The sequence below is a fragment of the Pseudonaja textilis genome, chromosome 14 (genome assembly GCF_049901715.1).
Source record: "Pseudonaja textilis isolate UNSWEBS1 chromosome 14, rPseTex1.2, whole genome shotgun sequence".
Taxonomy (NCBI): Eukaryota; Metazoa; Chordata; class Lepidosauria; order Squamata; family Elapidae; genus Pseudonaja; species Pseudonaja textilis.
The window spans coordinates 14,486,303-14,497,921 of NC_142003.1; the positions used below are offsets into that span (position 1 = coordinate 14,486,303).

An 11,619-nucleotide genomic window follows, 5' to 3' on the forward strand; every position below is an offset into this window, starting at 1 on the left:
CATTAGAAATCAGTCTGATGCTACAGGTTCAAAGTTATTCGTTCTTCAAGAATCGAAGTATAAGAAATGGAAAAGTATGTGGTAAAACCAAATAGCTACACTGCACATAGGTGGATTTGTTTTCTAAACTGAAGTTTACTTCAAAGAGCAGGAATTAAGGACAAAATTGAAGCAATCAAGGATTTGACTTGTACTTTGATTAACATGAGTTAATCAAGGTACAAATTAACATGAGTGTCAGCAGCAAAATGAAAAACATCCTTCCAGAAATGCTGGAATGGACATCTGACCAATGTTTTAAAAAATGTATTGCTCACAATCTCTATACAACTGATTGCTCTCCTGCTTTGCGTTTGCGTTTTGCTACACATCCTTGTAATTTACTCTCAGGTTTGCTCTCTTCCTGCCTCTCTGCTCATTGTTTCCAAAACTTGAAGCAAGAGCTTTCATCTATGACTAGTGGCCCTTGCTTAATGACTGGCCCCTTAGCAGCCAAGTGGGGTTGTGACAGACCCTTCCCCCAAAAGACCTTGCCATCCTGTCCCAGAATTCTCATGAAAATATGCCCCCATCACATGATCCCATTTTGGAGACTGGGGATTATACAATTTTACAGCCAATTGCAGCAATCCACAGTCACCTGATCCGGATTTATGATGTATTTTTTGCTGGTTTCCAGCCTTTGGGACCAGTTTGTCAAAAAAAAAAAACACCCCACCCACTGACTCACTTTACGAGTGGAGTGTTCACTTTACGACTGCCACCCATCACTTAATAAGCAACTCAAAAAAATAAATAAATCATAAAATCTGGTCGGTCATGTGGATAACGCCACTCATGACCCTCAGGACTCAAAATGGATAATCTGGCCTCCATTATGGTTGTGAGTAAAGCTCTATTTTTGTCCTTGTGGGGATGTCTTCCAGACATTGTTCTTGAACGGCCACCATTCCTTTTTCCACACAGTGTTCCTGGCTCAGCTCAGTTTCCAGTATCCCATCTACCGCCCTGATAATCCCAAAATCCGACGGAACTTACTACTCCTTATTTTCAAATCACATATTTTCTCCTTTGACAACATTGCAAAATCTATCTTTCCTTTAGCCTAAACAAGGAGCTCTACATCCTGGACATCTCTCAACTTATCTACTCTTAAAAAAAAACCTCACACCCTCTATTCAAAATTCTCTACCAGATGTATTCATCACACCTGCCCTTCAGTCAGACTACAAGGCATCTTTTCAAACTCCCTTCCTGTTTATCCTTCTTTCCTTTTCCCGATACTCAGTGGACGTCTTCTTCTCCTGCCCCGTCGCCTATCCAGTTTCTCCACTTCCAATTATGCAAACTTCTTCTACTTCCTCAATTCTCTCTCTTTCTCCTGCTGTCCTAGATGGCTGGAACTGCCTCATCCACTTCTTACCTTTAAAATGCCTCCTCAAATCTAAATTTAATGTGGAGCCTTTGGCAAAAGCAAAACAAAATCACCCTGCAACCCTTCATCTCTTACTGTAATTAACCTAAAGTTTATATAACTGAAGTCAGTCCACAATTTTCTCCTCTTCACTCTGCCTTTGCTTAAATCGGTTCCTTCCACTGAACCGTGAATCCTTTTGGATAAGCATGTACGGGTAGCCCTCACCTTACAACAGTTCATATAGTGACCGAAGTTACAACAGCACTGAAAAAAAATGACTTATGACCACTTCTCACACTTACGGGCGTCGCTGCATCCCCATGGCCACATGATCAAAATTCAGAAACACAGCAACTGAATCACACTTGTGACGGCTGCAGTGTCCCAGGGCCATGTGACCACTTTTTGCAATCTTCTGGCAAGAAAAGTCAGTGGGAAGCCAGATCCACTTAACAACCATGATGTTAACAACTGCAATGATTTATCAACTGCAGTGATTTATTTAACAACTTTTGAGTGCAACTGTGGTTGTATGTCCAGGATTATCAATATCATTCATTATAAAAATGTGGGGTATATGGTTGGCTTTAACTGGCAGCAAGCTAAGTACAACAGCACCCAAATGGTATGTGGGATAAATGAACTGTTACTTTCACACCAGGAATCCAGATTAGGGTTCCCTTCAAAGAACAAAGCATGAAATGGTCCAATGTCATACATATCATTTATTTTGGCCATGTCATGGAGGGGAATTCACTGGTGAAAGCAATTATGTATGGATGAGTTAGCAGCAAAAGGAAACCAGGCAATGAAGGAATCCAGTGGCTGGACACTATCAAAGCTGACCCCAGTCAGAGAAAGAGCGGAAGATGTAGAGAGACCTGGCCCAAAGAATCATCAAGAGCAGGACACGACTGAATGGATATCATCCCCCTTCATCATCCTTGACTCGGCCTTCCATCCTTCCAAGGTCGATAAAATGAGGACCCAGAAATGCTGACTCTATAAACTGCTTAGAGAGGGCTGTACAGTACTATGGGGGCAGTATATAAGGCTAAGTGCTGTTGTGGTTGTTGCTCTCATCATCATCTAACTGCCAATGAAGTTGTAGTTATGCAGAATGGAAGCCAACAAAATATTATTTACTAAATAAACTTGAAACAATCCTTTACTTATTTACTGTATGAACATGAGAATTTTGTTCATTTTTTTTTCTTGCAGGAAAGATTTGCTGCCCAAAAATGTTTTTTTTTAAAGTAACCAAAAACACCAACACAACTTTCATATACCCCAGTTTCATTAAGTAGAGCTCAACCATCCTATTTATATTTGTGTGATCATCCCACAAATAAACCTGACAATTCCAACCTGTTCTTGGTTTATAAGGCAACTCATAGGAGGATAACTAAGGGAAGGAATAAACAGCACGGAGACAGCGGATAAGCCAAGAGTTTTCTCAAAACATACAACTTATTGTTGCTGGGCTCAAGAGAGACAGGGTACACATTAACAAGCAATAAATTCATCACCATGCATAAAATCCACTAGCTTAGGCAGCTTTGAAAAAGGATTAGGTAAATTCCTGGCAAATAGGTTTATCCATGGCTATTACAGTCATTAAAGATCTATACAGAGGCCTCCATGGACAGTTGCAGTATACCAGTGAATACTGGGTTATGAAAACAAAGAATAAGGAGCCCCTGCCACTTTTATTGCACGTCCTAGAGGCCGTGATGACAAACCTACGGCATGCATGCCAAAAGTGGCACGCAGAGCCATCTCTCCGGACATGCCAGCCGTCGCCCCTTACTCTTCCAGGTTTCTGTGCTCCCTTGCGCGCTTCCATGTTCGCCAACACTGTCCTAGAGGCATCATGTACTAGGAACAGATGACGATGGATTTTGTTGGCGATGGGATAAAGAATCAGAAAAGCCCAGACAAAATCTCAAAATACTGTACTTTTCTAGTATTATTTCAGTTCAGGGATGATGAAATAACTGACTTTCTAAATATGTTATCCTCTTAAAATAGATATTCTTCTAAGAAAGTCAATGGAGTTTCTCTGTCCTCCAGGTCATGGTTGTCTCAAAGGTGCTTTTTTCCCAAGAGGCAACTGGACTTTCTGGTTCTTCTTTGAAGATGTTTCGATTCTCATGCAAGAAGCTTCAGAGACAGCTGAAGAAGCTTCTTGGATGAGAAGCGAAACATCTTCAAAGAAAAACCAGAAAGTCCAGTTGCCTCTTGGGAAAAAAGCACCTTTGGGACTTCAAAGAAAGTGTTACTTTAGAAAATGTTACTTTACATTCAGCAAACTGCTTATGGTGACTACACAAAAAAGCTAAGAGTTTAAAATAGTTTTTAATTCATCTGAAGCAAAATAAACAGAGAAGATCCCAACGTACCTCATAGTATTTTGGTTACTGTTGTTTAACTGGACAACATAATAGGTGAGAACAGTTTGGACAGCTACGCTGGGGGGAAAACTAAGGTGAATTATATCCAAATTCATTTCATTTTACAAGAAGTACTCAGTTCCTTAAATATTGAAATAATAACTAGGATGTCAAGGAGAACGATCCTTAAGTTTTACATAAATGGGAAGGAAATAAGAATGACCCACTGAGGTTTAAGCAAGTCTTAAAATGAGGAACCGAGATGAAGCAGTAAAGTTCGTGCACCATGACATGTAGGTCCGGACACGTTTTATACTCCACAACTTGCGCCTCTTTCTCAGCTGTCACAAAGTAACACAAGTCTAGTCTTTGCTGAAATCCTAATCCTGCATATCTGAACGGTATGCTTTTTGACTGCATGACTGACCACTTCCTCATCCACAGACAACCCTACTTCTTCTCACGCGGAGCTAGGTTCCTACGCACAGAAAACTAGGCGTGTTGTACACCACACCATCCAAAGTAGCCCAAACATTCATCTATATCATTTTAGGGCCAGAAGATTCCCCACCACTTACTTTCTTTAGAAACAGATGGTTCTGGTTTCTGAAAGCATGCAACCTTGTCACTGGGCCATATAAATAGGGACCTTTTACCATCCCGCTGTTCTCTTTAACAGTGAGAACAATTCGGTGGAACCGGTTGCCTGCAGAAGTTTGTGGGTGCTCCATCACTGGAGGCCCTCAAGAAGAGACTGGACTGCCATTTATCCCGATTGGCGTAGTCTCTCCTGCTTGAGCAGAGGGCTGGACTAGAAGACCTCCAAGGTCCCTTCCAGATCTATTCTAATGGATGGAAGGAGGACAGCAGCACCGAAAGAGATCGGATCTTCGGGGGAAGGGGAAAGGGCTGGTCTGGGAGGTCAGGAGCAGCATCTTCGGGGGAAGGCTTCCTCCTCTCCAAGCAACCCCCTCCTCCCCAGCCGGCATGACTGAGCAAGGACAGGGGCCTGCTGGCTCCGGGCAAGCAGCGCAGCGCAGCGCCAGCCTTGCTTGCTTCCTTCCTTCCGCCCGCTGGCTGGCTGGCTTCCCCGCCCCGAAAGCCGGGGCGCTCTCTGTAAATAACCCCTCCGTGCAGCAGCAGCGGCGGCGGCGGCAGCAGCAGCGCCCCAATTAAAAATGGCGAGCATCTCGCGTGGCTGGCTGCGTGCAAGCTACAATGGGGAAGGGGGCCGGAGGAGGCTCTTTAAAACAAAACCCCCGGCCAAGGCCGAGCGGCTTGCCGGCGCCTCCGCGGGGCCCAGCGGCCGCGCATTCCTGCAGGGGCAGCCTCCTTCTCCCCCCAATCATTCCCCTTTGCCGGCGGCGATCCCTGCCACCCACCCACCCACCCCTGCTAGGAAGACGCCTCCGGGCCCCCCCACCTCCGCCGCCCGCCCAAGCGGGGAAGCCTCCGCCCCCCAGCGCTGCCAAACTTTTAAACTTCGGCCTCGCGCGAGACGGCAGGCGCCTCCCCCGGAAGGGGGCGCTCGGGAAGGTCTTCCCAGATGCCGCGCACGGGCTGGCTCTGCCCGGAGACCCTTCCCCACCTTCCCCGCCAGCCCAGCCGCACGTGGCCCAGGAGGGGCTTCGGGGATCGGACGCAGGCAGCGGCGGGAAGAAGCCCGGGGGCCCCTTGCTGCGGAGGGACTGCTCTTCCCCTTTCCAAGGAGGGGAGGGGGCTCAGGAGGATCGGGGCAAAGGGGGTGGGGAGAAGGGCAACCCACCCCCAGCACAGCTGGGGAGGAGGGGGTCCACGGAGAGCCCCTGCCTGCCGGGCGATCGGAAGCCCCCGTCTCCCAGCAGCCAGGAGGGGCTGCAGCCCCGAGCGGCGCGGCGGGCGATGCTGGAGAGCTGGAGCGGCTCCAGATCAGGGCGATCAAGCGCTTCGGCGGGGGGGCGCGTCGGAGCAGCGCCAGGGATGCGGGGTGCGAAAGCGAGGAGGGGGAGGCGGGGGGAGGCGCCCCGCTTCACCTGCGCAGGTGGAGGCGCGCGGGGCCCGAATCGGCAGCGGGAGGCCGATTGGAGGGGGTGGATTGGGGGAGGGGTCCCCCCACCCCGGCGGCGAGAGAGAGAGGGGGGCGGCCGGGTTTATTTTATTTTATTTTTCCGCCTACCTTCCATCTCCATGTCCTCCGGCTCGCTGAGCTGCTGCTCGCCCGGCTTCTGCTGCTGCGGCGGCGGCGGCGGCGGCGGCTGCTGCTGCGGGGGCGGCGGCGGGTGGTGGTGGTGGTTCATGGCGGGCGCCGGGGGCCCCTCGGGCGGGGGGCGCTGCGGGGCGGCGGGCGGGGCGGGGGCTTCCTCGCGGCCTTCCTCAGCGGGCAGGAGGGGCGGCGGCGGCGGCGGCGGCGGCGGCAGGGAGACGCGCACGTATTTGCTGGCGATGCGCCCAATGGCGGCGGGCGAAGCCGAGGGAGGCCGAGGCCCACCCGGCGAGGGCTGCCGGCTCCGGCGGGAGAGCGGCCCTCTGCGCGCCCGCCTGGCTCGGCCGCGGCTCCTCCGCCTCCTCCTCCTCCTCCTCCTCGCGCTCTCAAAATGGCCGACGCCGCCGAGTGTCACATCCGCATGGGCGCCCCGGCCGAGCCGGGCCGGGCCCGCGCCGACGCCGCCACGACAGTCAAGGGAGGCCCGCCGGCCCTCGGGCCCCGGGCCTCCGCCGCGCCGCCGGACTCGCTTGCCGCCGCGCCGCCGGCCTGCTGGGCTTTGGCCTGCCTGCCTGCCTGCTTCTCGGCCGGCCGGGTCGCTGGGCAGCAGCGGGAGTGGAGAAGGCGCGGAGGGAGCAGCCAGGAAGGAGGAGGAGCAGCAGCAGCAGCGCCGCGGCCGCCCCGGGAACAGCAACCGACGCCGCCGCTGCTGCTGCTGCTGCTGCTGCCGCCGCCGAGGAGGAGGAGGAGGAGGAGGAGCCGAGGGGGGAGGGCGGTGCGCGCCCCCGCGAGGGGAGCATGGGCGAGGCGGGCAACCCCTCCTCCCGCCTGCGCGCGCGCGCCCCGCGCCCGGACTGGGAGAGGGTCTTCACAAGCCTCTTCAGCCTCTCGGGGATGTGGGGGGTGGCATGGGGCCAGGGGATTGGCCCCCTCCCCAAGAGGGCCTGCAAGGGCAAGAGGAGGGGTCCCTCAGGGGTGCCCTGGCATCCCCCCCCCCCAGCTTGACAAAATTGTGGGGGGTGGAAGAATAGCTGGGCTGGCTAGTACAGGGCGTGATGGGGAGGATTGCCCACCCTCTTTGCTTCCCCCATAAGTGCGACCCCCGCAGATGGGCAGGGAAGGAGGGCAAGCAGGATGGTGTAGGGTTTGGTGAGAAGCGGATGGGGGGAGTGGGCATCCCATTCCCCCCCAACACCATCTCCTGCCCCCTTCCTAGGTTGCGGGTCTTCAGGACAGAACTACAAGCAGTCCTCAACTTACAACGACTTGCAATTGAGCCCCAGATTTCTGTGGCTAAGTGAGACGATTCTTAAGTGGGTTTGCTCCGTTTTACGACCTTTCTTGACACTGTTGTTAAAGGGAATCACTGCACTTGTTAAGTTAGCAACGTGACTCGTTAGTCTGAATCTGGCTTCCTCATTGACTTCACTTGTCGGAAGGTCGCAAAAGGGGGAATCACGTGACCCCCGGACACTGCAACATCATAAATAGGAGTTAGTTGCCAAGTATCTGAATTTGCATCACATGACCATGGGGATGCTGCTATGGTCGCATGTGTGAAAAATAAGTCACTGTTTTCAGTAATGTAACTTCAAACAGTCACTAAACGAACTGTTGTAAGTCACTCCCCCTTGCAGGGTTTTTTTTTGGGGGGGGGGCGAACATTGGAGTTAGAACTCCACTAATTTATGTAATACAATACATGGTACCAATATAAAATGAATTGCTGGGTTACAAAGAGAAAGCACACTAATTTCCTTGTCCAGTCATCTTCGATCAGGTTTAAACCGTCCTTTGCACCTCACCAATTACTCTTCAATTGTTTTCCCACCCAAATCCACTTCAAAACCTGTTATCACCTTGCGTGTGTGCATACGCAAATACAGTACACATAGACTGTTTGCAACACACCCATAAAGCTGGCTTAATCTGGAGATGGGTACCGTATATTTTGGAGGGGCTGGTTCTGAGAATTTAACCCGTGAGATTGAGAAACACCTTGCTTGAGCAGTGTTTCTCAACTTTAGCAACTATAAGATGTTGGAATTCAACTCCCAGAATTTCCCAGCCAGCCATGTTTAGGCCAAAGGAGCAAAAAACTTAGGGGGGATACTTTCAGAAAGCAAGAATGGGCTCTCAGAATTGGGCTGCAAAAATCTGCACTACGTTCCAAAACTTAATCACTGCCTTTTAATAATCATCTGGAATTTTTGCAGCTGAAATCTGGTACTCCTTTTTCTACTGGAAGATGACAACTCGTTACTTGAACACAAGAAACAATAAGAAAGAAAACCAGCACCCAGAGTTACAAAGAAAGAAAAACTATTTGTAAAAATAAAACCGGACATATGGATACAGTACTTATATAAACATTCTAGCTAAAGGTTTCAATGAATAATAAACCCAAATTCACTATAATCAGCCATCACTAATGTACATTGACAAATGACTCATTGGTACGTTGCTGAGCTCTGCAAAAAATTGAGTAACCCAAATATAAGAGAACAAACCTTTCCAGCCTCTGCAACGGTGTAGATCTAAGCATTGACTTATCCACCTCTTTAGCATCTATAGCTGTTAAAGATTTTTTGCACCTCTTATGTAAATATTGGGGATGTGGAGATGGGAACCATCTTTGGGTTTATTGTTCTCTGCTACGGAGATGCCTATTCTGAGAATGCTGTATGGCACATTTTTCATTTGCCCTTATAATAATTACTCAGCAGAAAACAATTACCTGCTTATAAAGATACAGAGTTTGTATTATTTTTTAAGCAGTGATCATCAAGACTTTCTTCATGCTTTTTCTTAGATGCTGTGTTTGGCACAACTTATATTGTGGAGATGCATTAAAGCAGCACTTTGCAGGACTTTTCCATGGGAATGAGGCAGGGTTCCAGGAGAGGAGGAGTTGTGGGGAAGGGAAATCAAGAAAACATGTAATTGGAGAAGTACAAGAAGATAAGCAATTTGAGGGTGCTGATAAGGATTGTGTGTGGGGGGAGGACAGAGCGAAAGGGTTCTGTGCAGATCAGGTGCTGTGTTAAAGTTCCGAGATTTTTATTCCACCTTTTATTTATTTGCAGAAAGACAATCAACTCTGGCAGCGAACATATCTAATACTCTTCCTTCCTCGTATTTTCCCAACAGCAAGAACCCTGTGAAGAGGGTTAGGCTAAGAGGGGGAATAGCCCCAAATCCCCCAGCCATCATTCATGCCTAAAGTGGAACTAGAACTCCCTGTCTCCTAGTGATTGCTGGGCCAAGTCACTCAGTGGGCTTTCATCCCTGAAGGAGGCCAAGTAGTCAAGATGATTTGTTTACTGATTTGTTCATACAGCTTGCTGTATGAACCCAAGGCAGGTTGGTCATTTCAATAAATCAAGCTGGTGCCTTACAGGGAGTCCTCAACTTACAGCCACAACTGAGCCCCAAATTTCTGTTAAGTTGGGGTTTTTGACTCATTTTGCAACTTTTCTTGCCACAGTTGTTAAGTGAAGCATAATAGCAGTTAAGTTGGTGGCACAACTGTTAAGTGAACCTGGCTTCCCCATGGACTTTGCTTGTCAGACAGTCGCAAAAGGGAATCGTGTGACCCTGGGACATCGCAACTGTCATAAATATGAAACCAGCTGCCAAGCCTCTGAATTTGGATCATGTGACCACAGGGATGCTGCAACGGTTGTAAGTCGGGAAAAATAGTCCCAAGTCCCTTTTTCCCATGTTGTAACTGAAAAGCCATTGAATGTATGGCTGTGAGATGAGGACTACCTGTGTTGTTAACACACTTTAAAAATAACACAGTTCTACATGGACACGTATCTACATGGTGCGTTAGCTCTGACTGATTCACTTGATCATCTCACAGCAATGAGATATGGTTATGCTGAAAAATTGGCCAAAGGTAAATCCAGTTAAAATGAATCTATTAAAAGGCAGGTGTTGAATTCATTCATCGGAGGGCAGAGCTGATAACAATCCTAGGCTGCATTAATGGAGGGATAGAATCAAGACCATGTGAAGTATTAGGACCCCTTTACAAAACCTTAGTAAGATCACACTTGGAATACACTATCCAGTTTTGGGCACCAGAATATAAATAAGATGTGGAGACTCTGGAAAAAAAAAGTGCAGAGAAGAGCAACAAAGGTGATTAGAGGGCTGGAGGCAAAAACCTGAACAGTTGCAAGAATTGGGTATGTGTAGTCAAATGAAAAGAAGGACAAGGGCAAAGGTCTCCAAACTTGGCGACTTGAAGACTTGTGGACTTCAACTCCCAGAATTCTCCAGCCAGTTGGAGCTTTCTGGGAGTTGAAGTCCACAAGTCTGAAAAGTTGCCAAGTTTGGGGACCCCTGGATTAGGGGGTGACATGATAGCATAGCAGTTTTCCAATATTTGTGGGGCTGCCACAAAGAAGAGGGGCAAATTATTATCCGAAGCACCAAAAAGAAAGAAGAGAAAAAATGGTTGAAAATTAAGGAGAGAAGCAGCCTAGGAGAAATTTCCTGACAGTAAGAGCAATAAACCAGTGGAATAGCTTGCGTTCAGAAGTTGTGGGGGCTTTATCACCGGAAGCTTTCAAGAAGAGACTAGATGGCATTTGTCTGGAATGGTATAGACTCTCCTACTTGAGCAGGGGATCAGACTAGATGACCTCCAAGGTCCCTGTGTTATTCTATGTTCTAATGAACCCCCAAATGCATTGCCTCCCTTGACGAGCTTCCAAATATCTGAGGGGAGAATTTCTGTTTCTCCAAAAGCGGGTGCTGCCAGTCTGTAAGGCTTAATTTGACATATAAGAGGGAATCAGTGGATTAAAGTGCTTGTTTTTATTTATTTTCTCTTGAGAGGGCAAGGGCTGTGTGTATCAATTCAATACGATCCCAAAATAATCATCCTGTGAAAGGTGATCCCCCCAAAAGTCTCCTCACTGAAGGTTATGCAGTCAAAGTTTCCCTCAGAGGCAGAAGGCAGCTAGGTCCCTCAGCCCAAACTATCTCACAAGATGGTTATCGTGAAAATAAAAGAGTTGAGAACATGATCAGTGCTACCTTGTACAGAATAAAGGTTGGATATAAATCTAGTAAATAAAAATAAATAGAGTAAATAAACCTGTTGTCTTCCTAGTCGCATTCCAAAACCACCTTCTCTCCATTATATTGTCTAGACTAGAGCAATGTTTCTCAACCCAGACAATTTTAAGACGTGTGGACTTCAACTCCCAGAATTCCCTAGTCAGCCATGTTTTGGCCATGCTGGCTGAGGAATTCTGGGAGTTGAAGTCTACACGTCTTGAAAGTGGAGCATTTTTGTTGCTTAAACACCTGTTCCTCAAACAATTAGTTGAACTGAAATAGTTGTCAGTTCTGCAATGCTTGTTATAAGTGTAAGTGGAACCAGAGATAAAGGGGGTTGTTGTTTTTTCCAAACCTGAAAAGTCTGATATTTCACAAGCCAGTCGATTTTCTGAAATCAGTTTTTCCCTTTGTAACTTCTTGGATTGCTATGATGTTCTAAGTCTAATCATACATGTTAAGTTACAAACCCTGATAAATAAACCACAGTGTGGGCGGGCACACAAAACATGAAGCAAAACCAGATTATGAACTTTGATTGGTTGGGGAAT

General features: G+C 48.1%; 1 protein-coding gene across 1 annotated transcript in view; it reads right to left on the minus strand.

The window, feature by feature from the left end:
- USP7 (ubiquitin specific peptidase 7) overlaps nucleotides 1–6,755 on the minus strand; it is a 91,520-nt gene extending 84,765 nt beyond the window's left edge. Inside the window, exon 1 of the mRNA XM_026704099.2 lies at nucleotides 5,966–6,755. Coding sequence (XP_026559884.1) covers nucleotides 5,966–6,086 — 121 coding nt within the window. The 5' untranslated portion in view covers nucleotides 6,087–6,755. The remainder of the gene's footprint in view (nucleotides 1–5,965) is intronic.
- Between the last annotated feature and the right edge of the window lie 4,864 nt (nucleotides 6,756–11,619).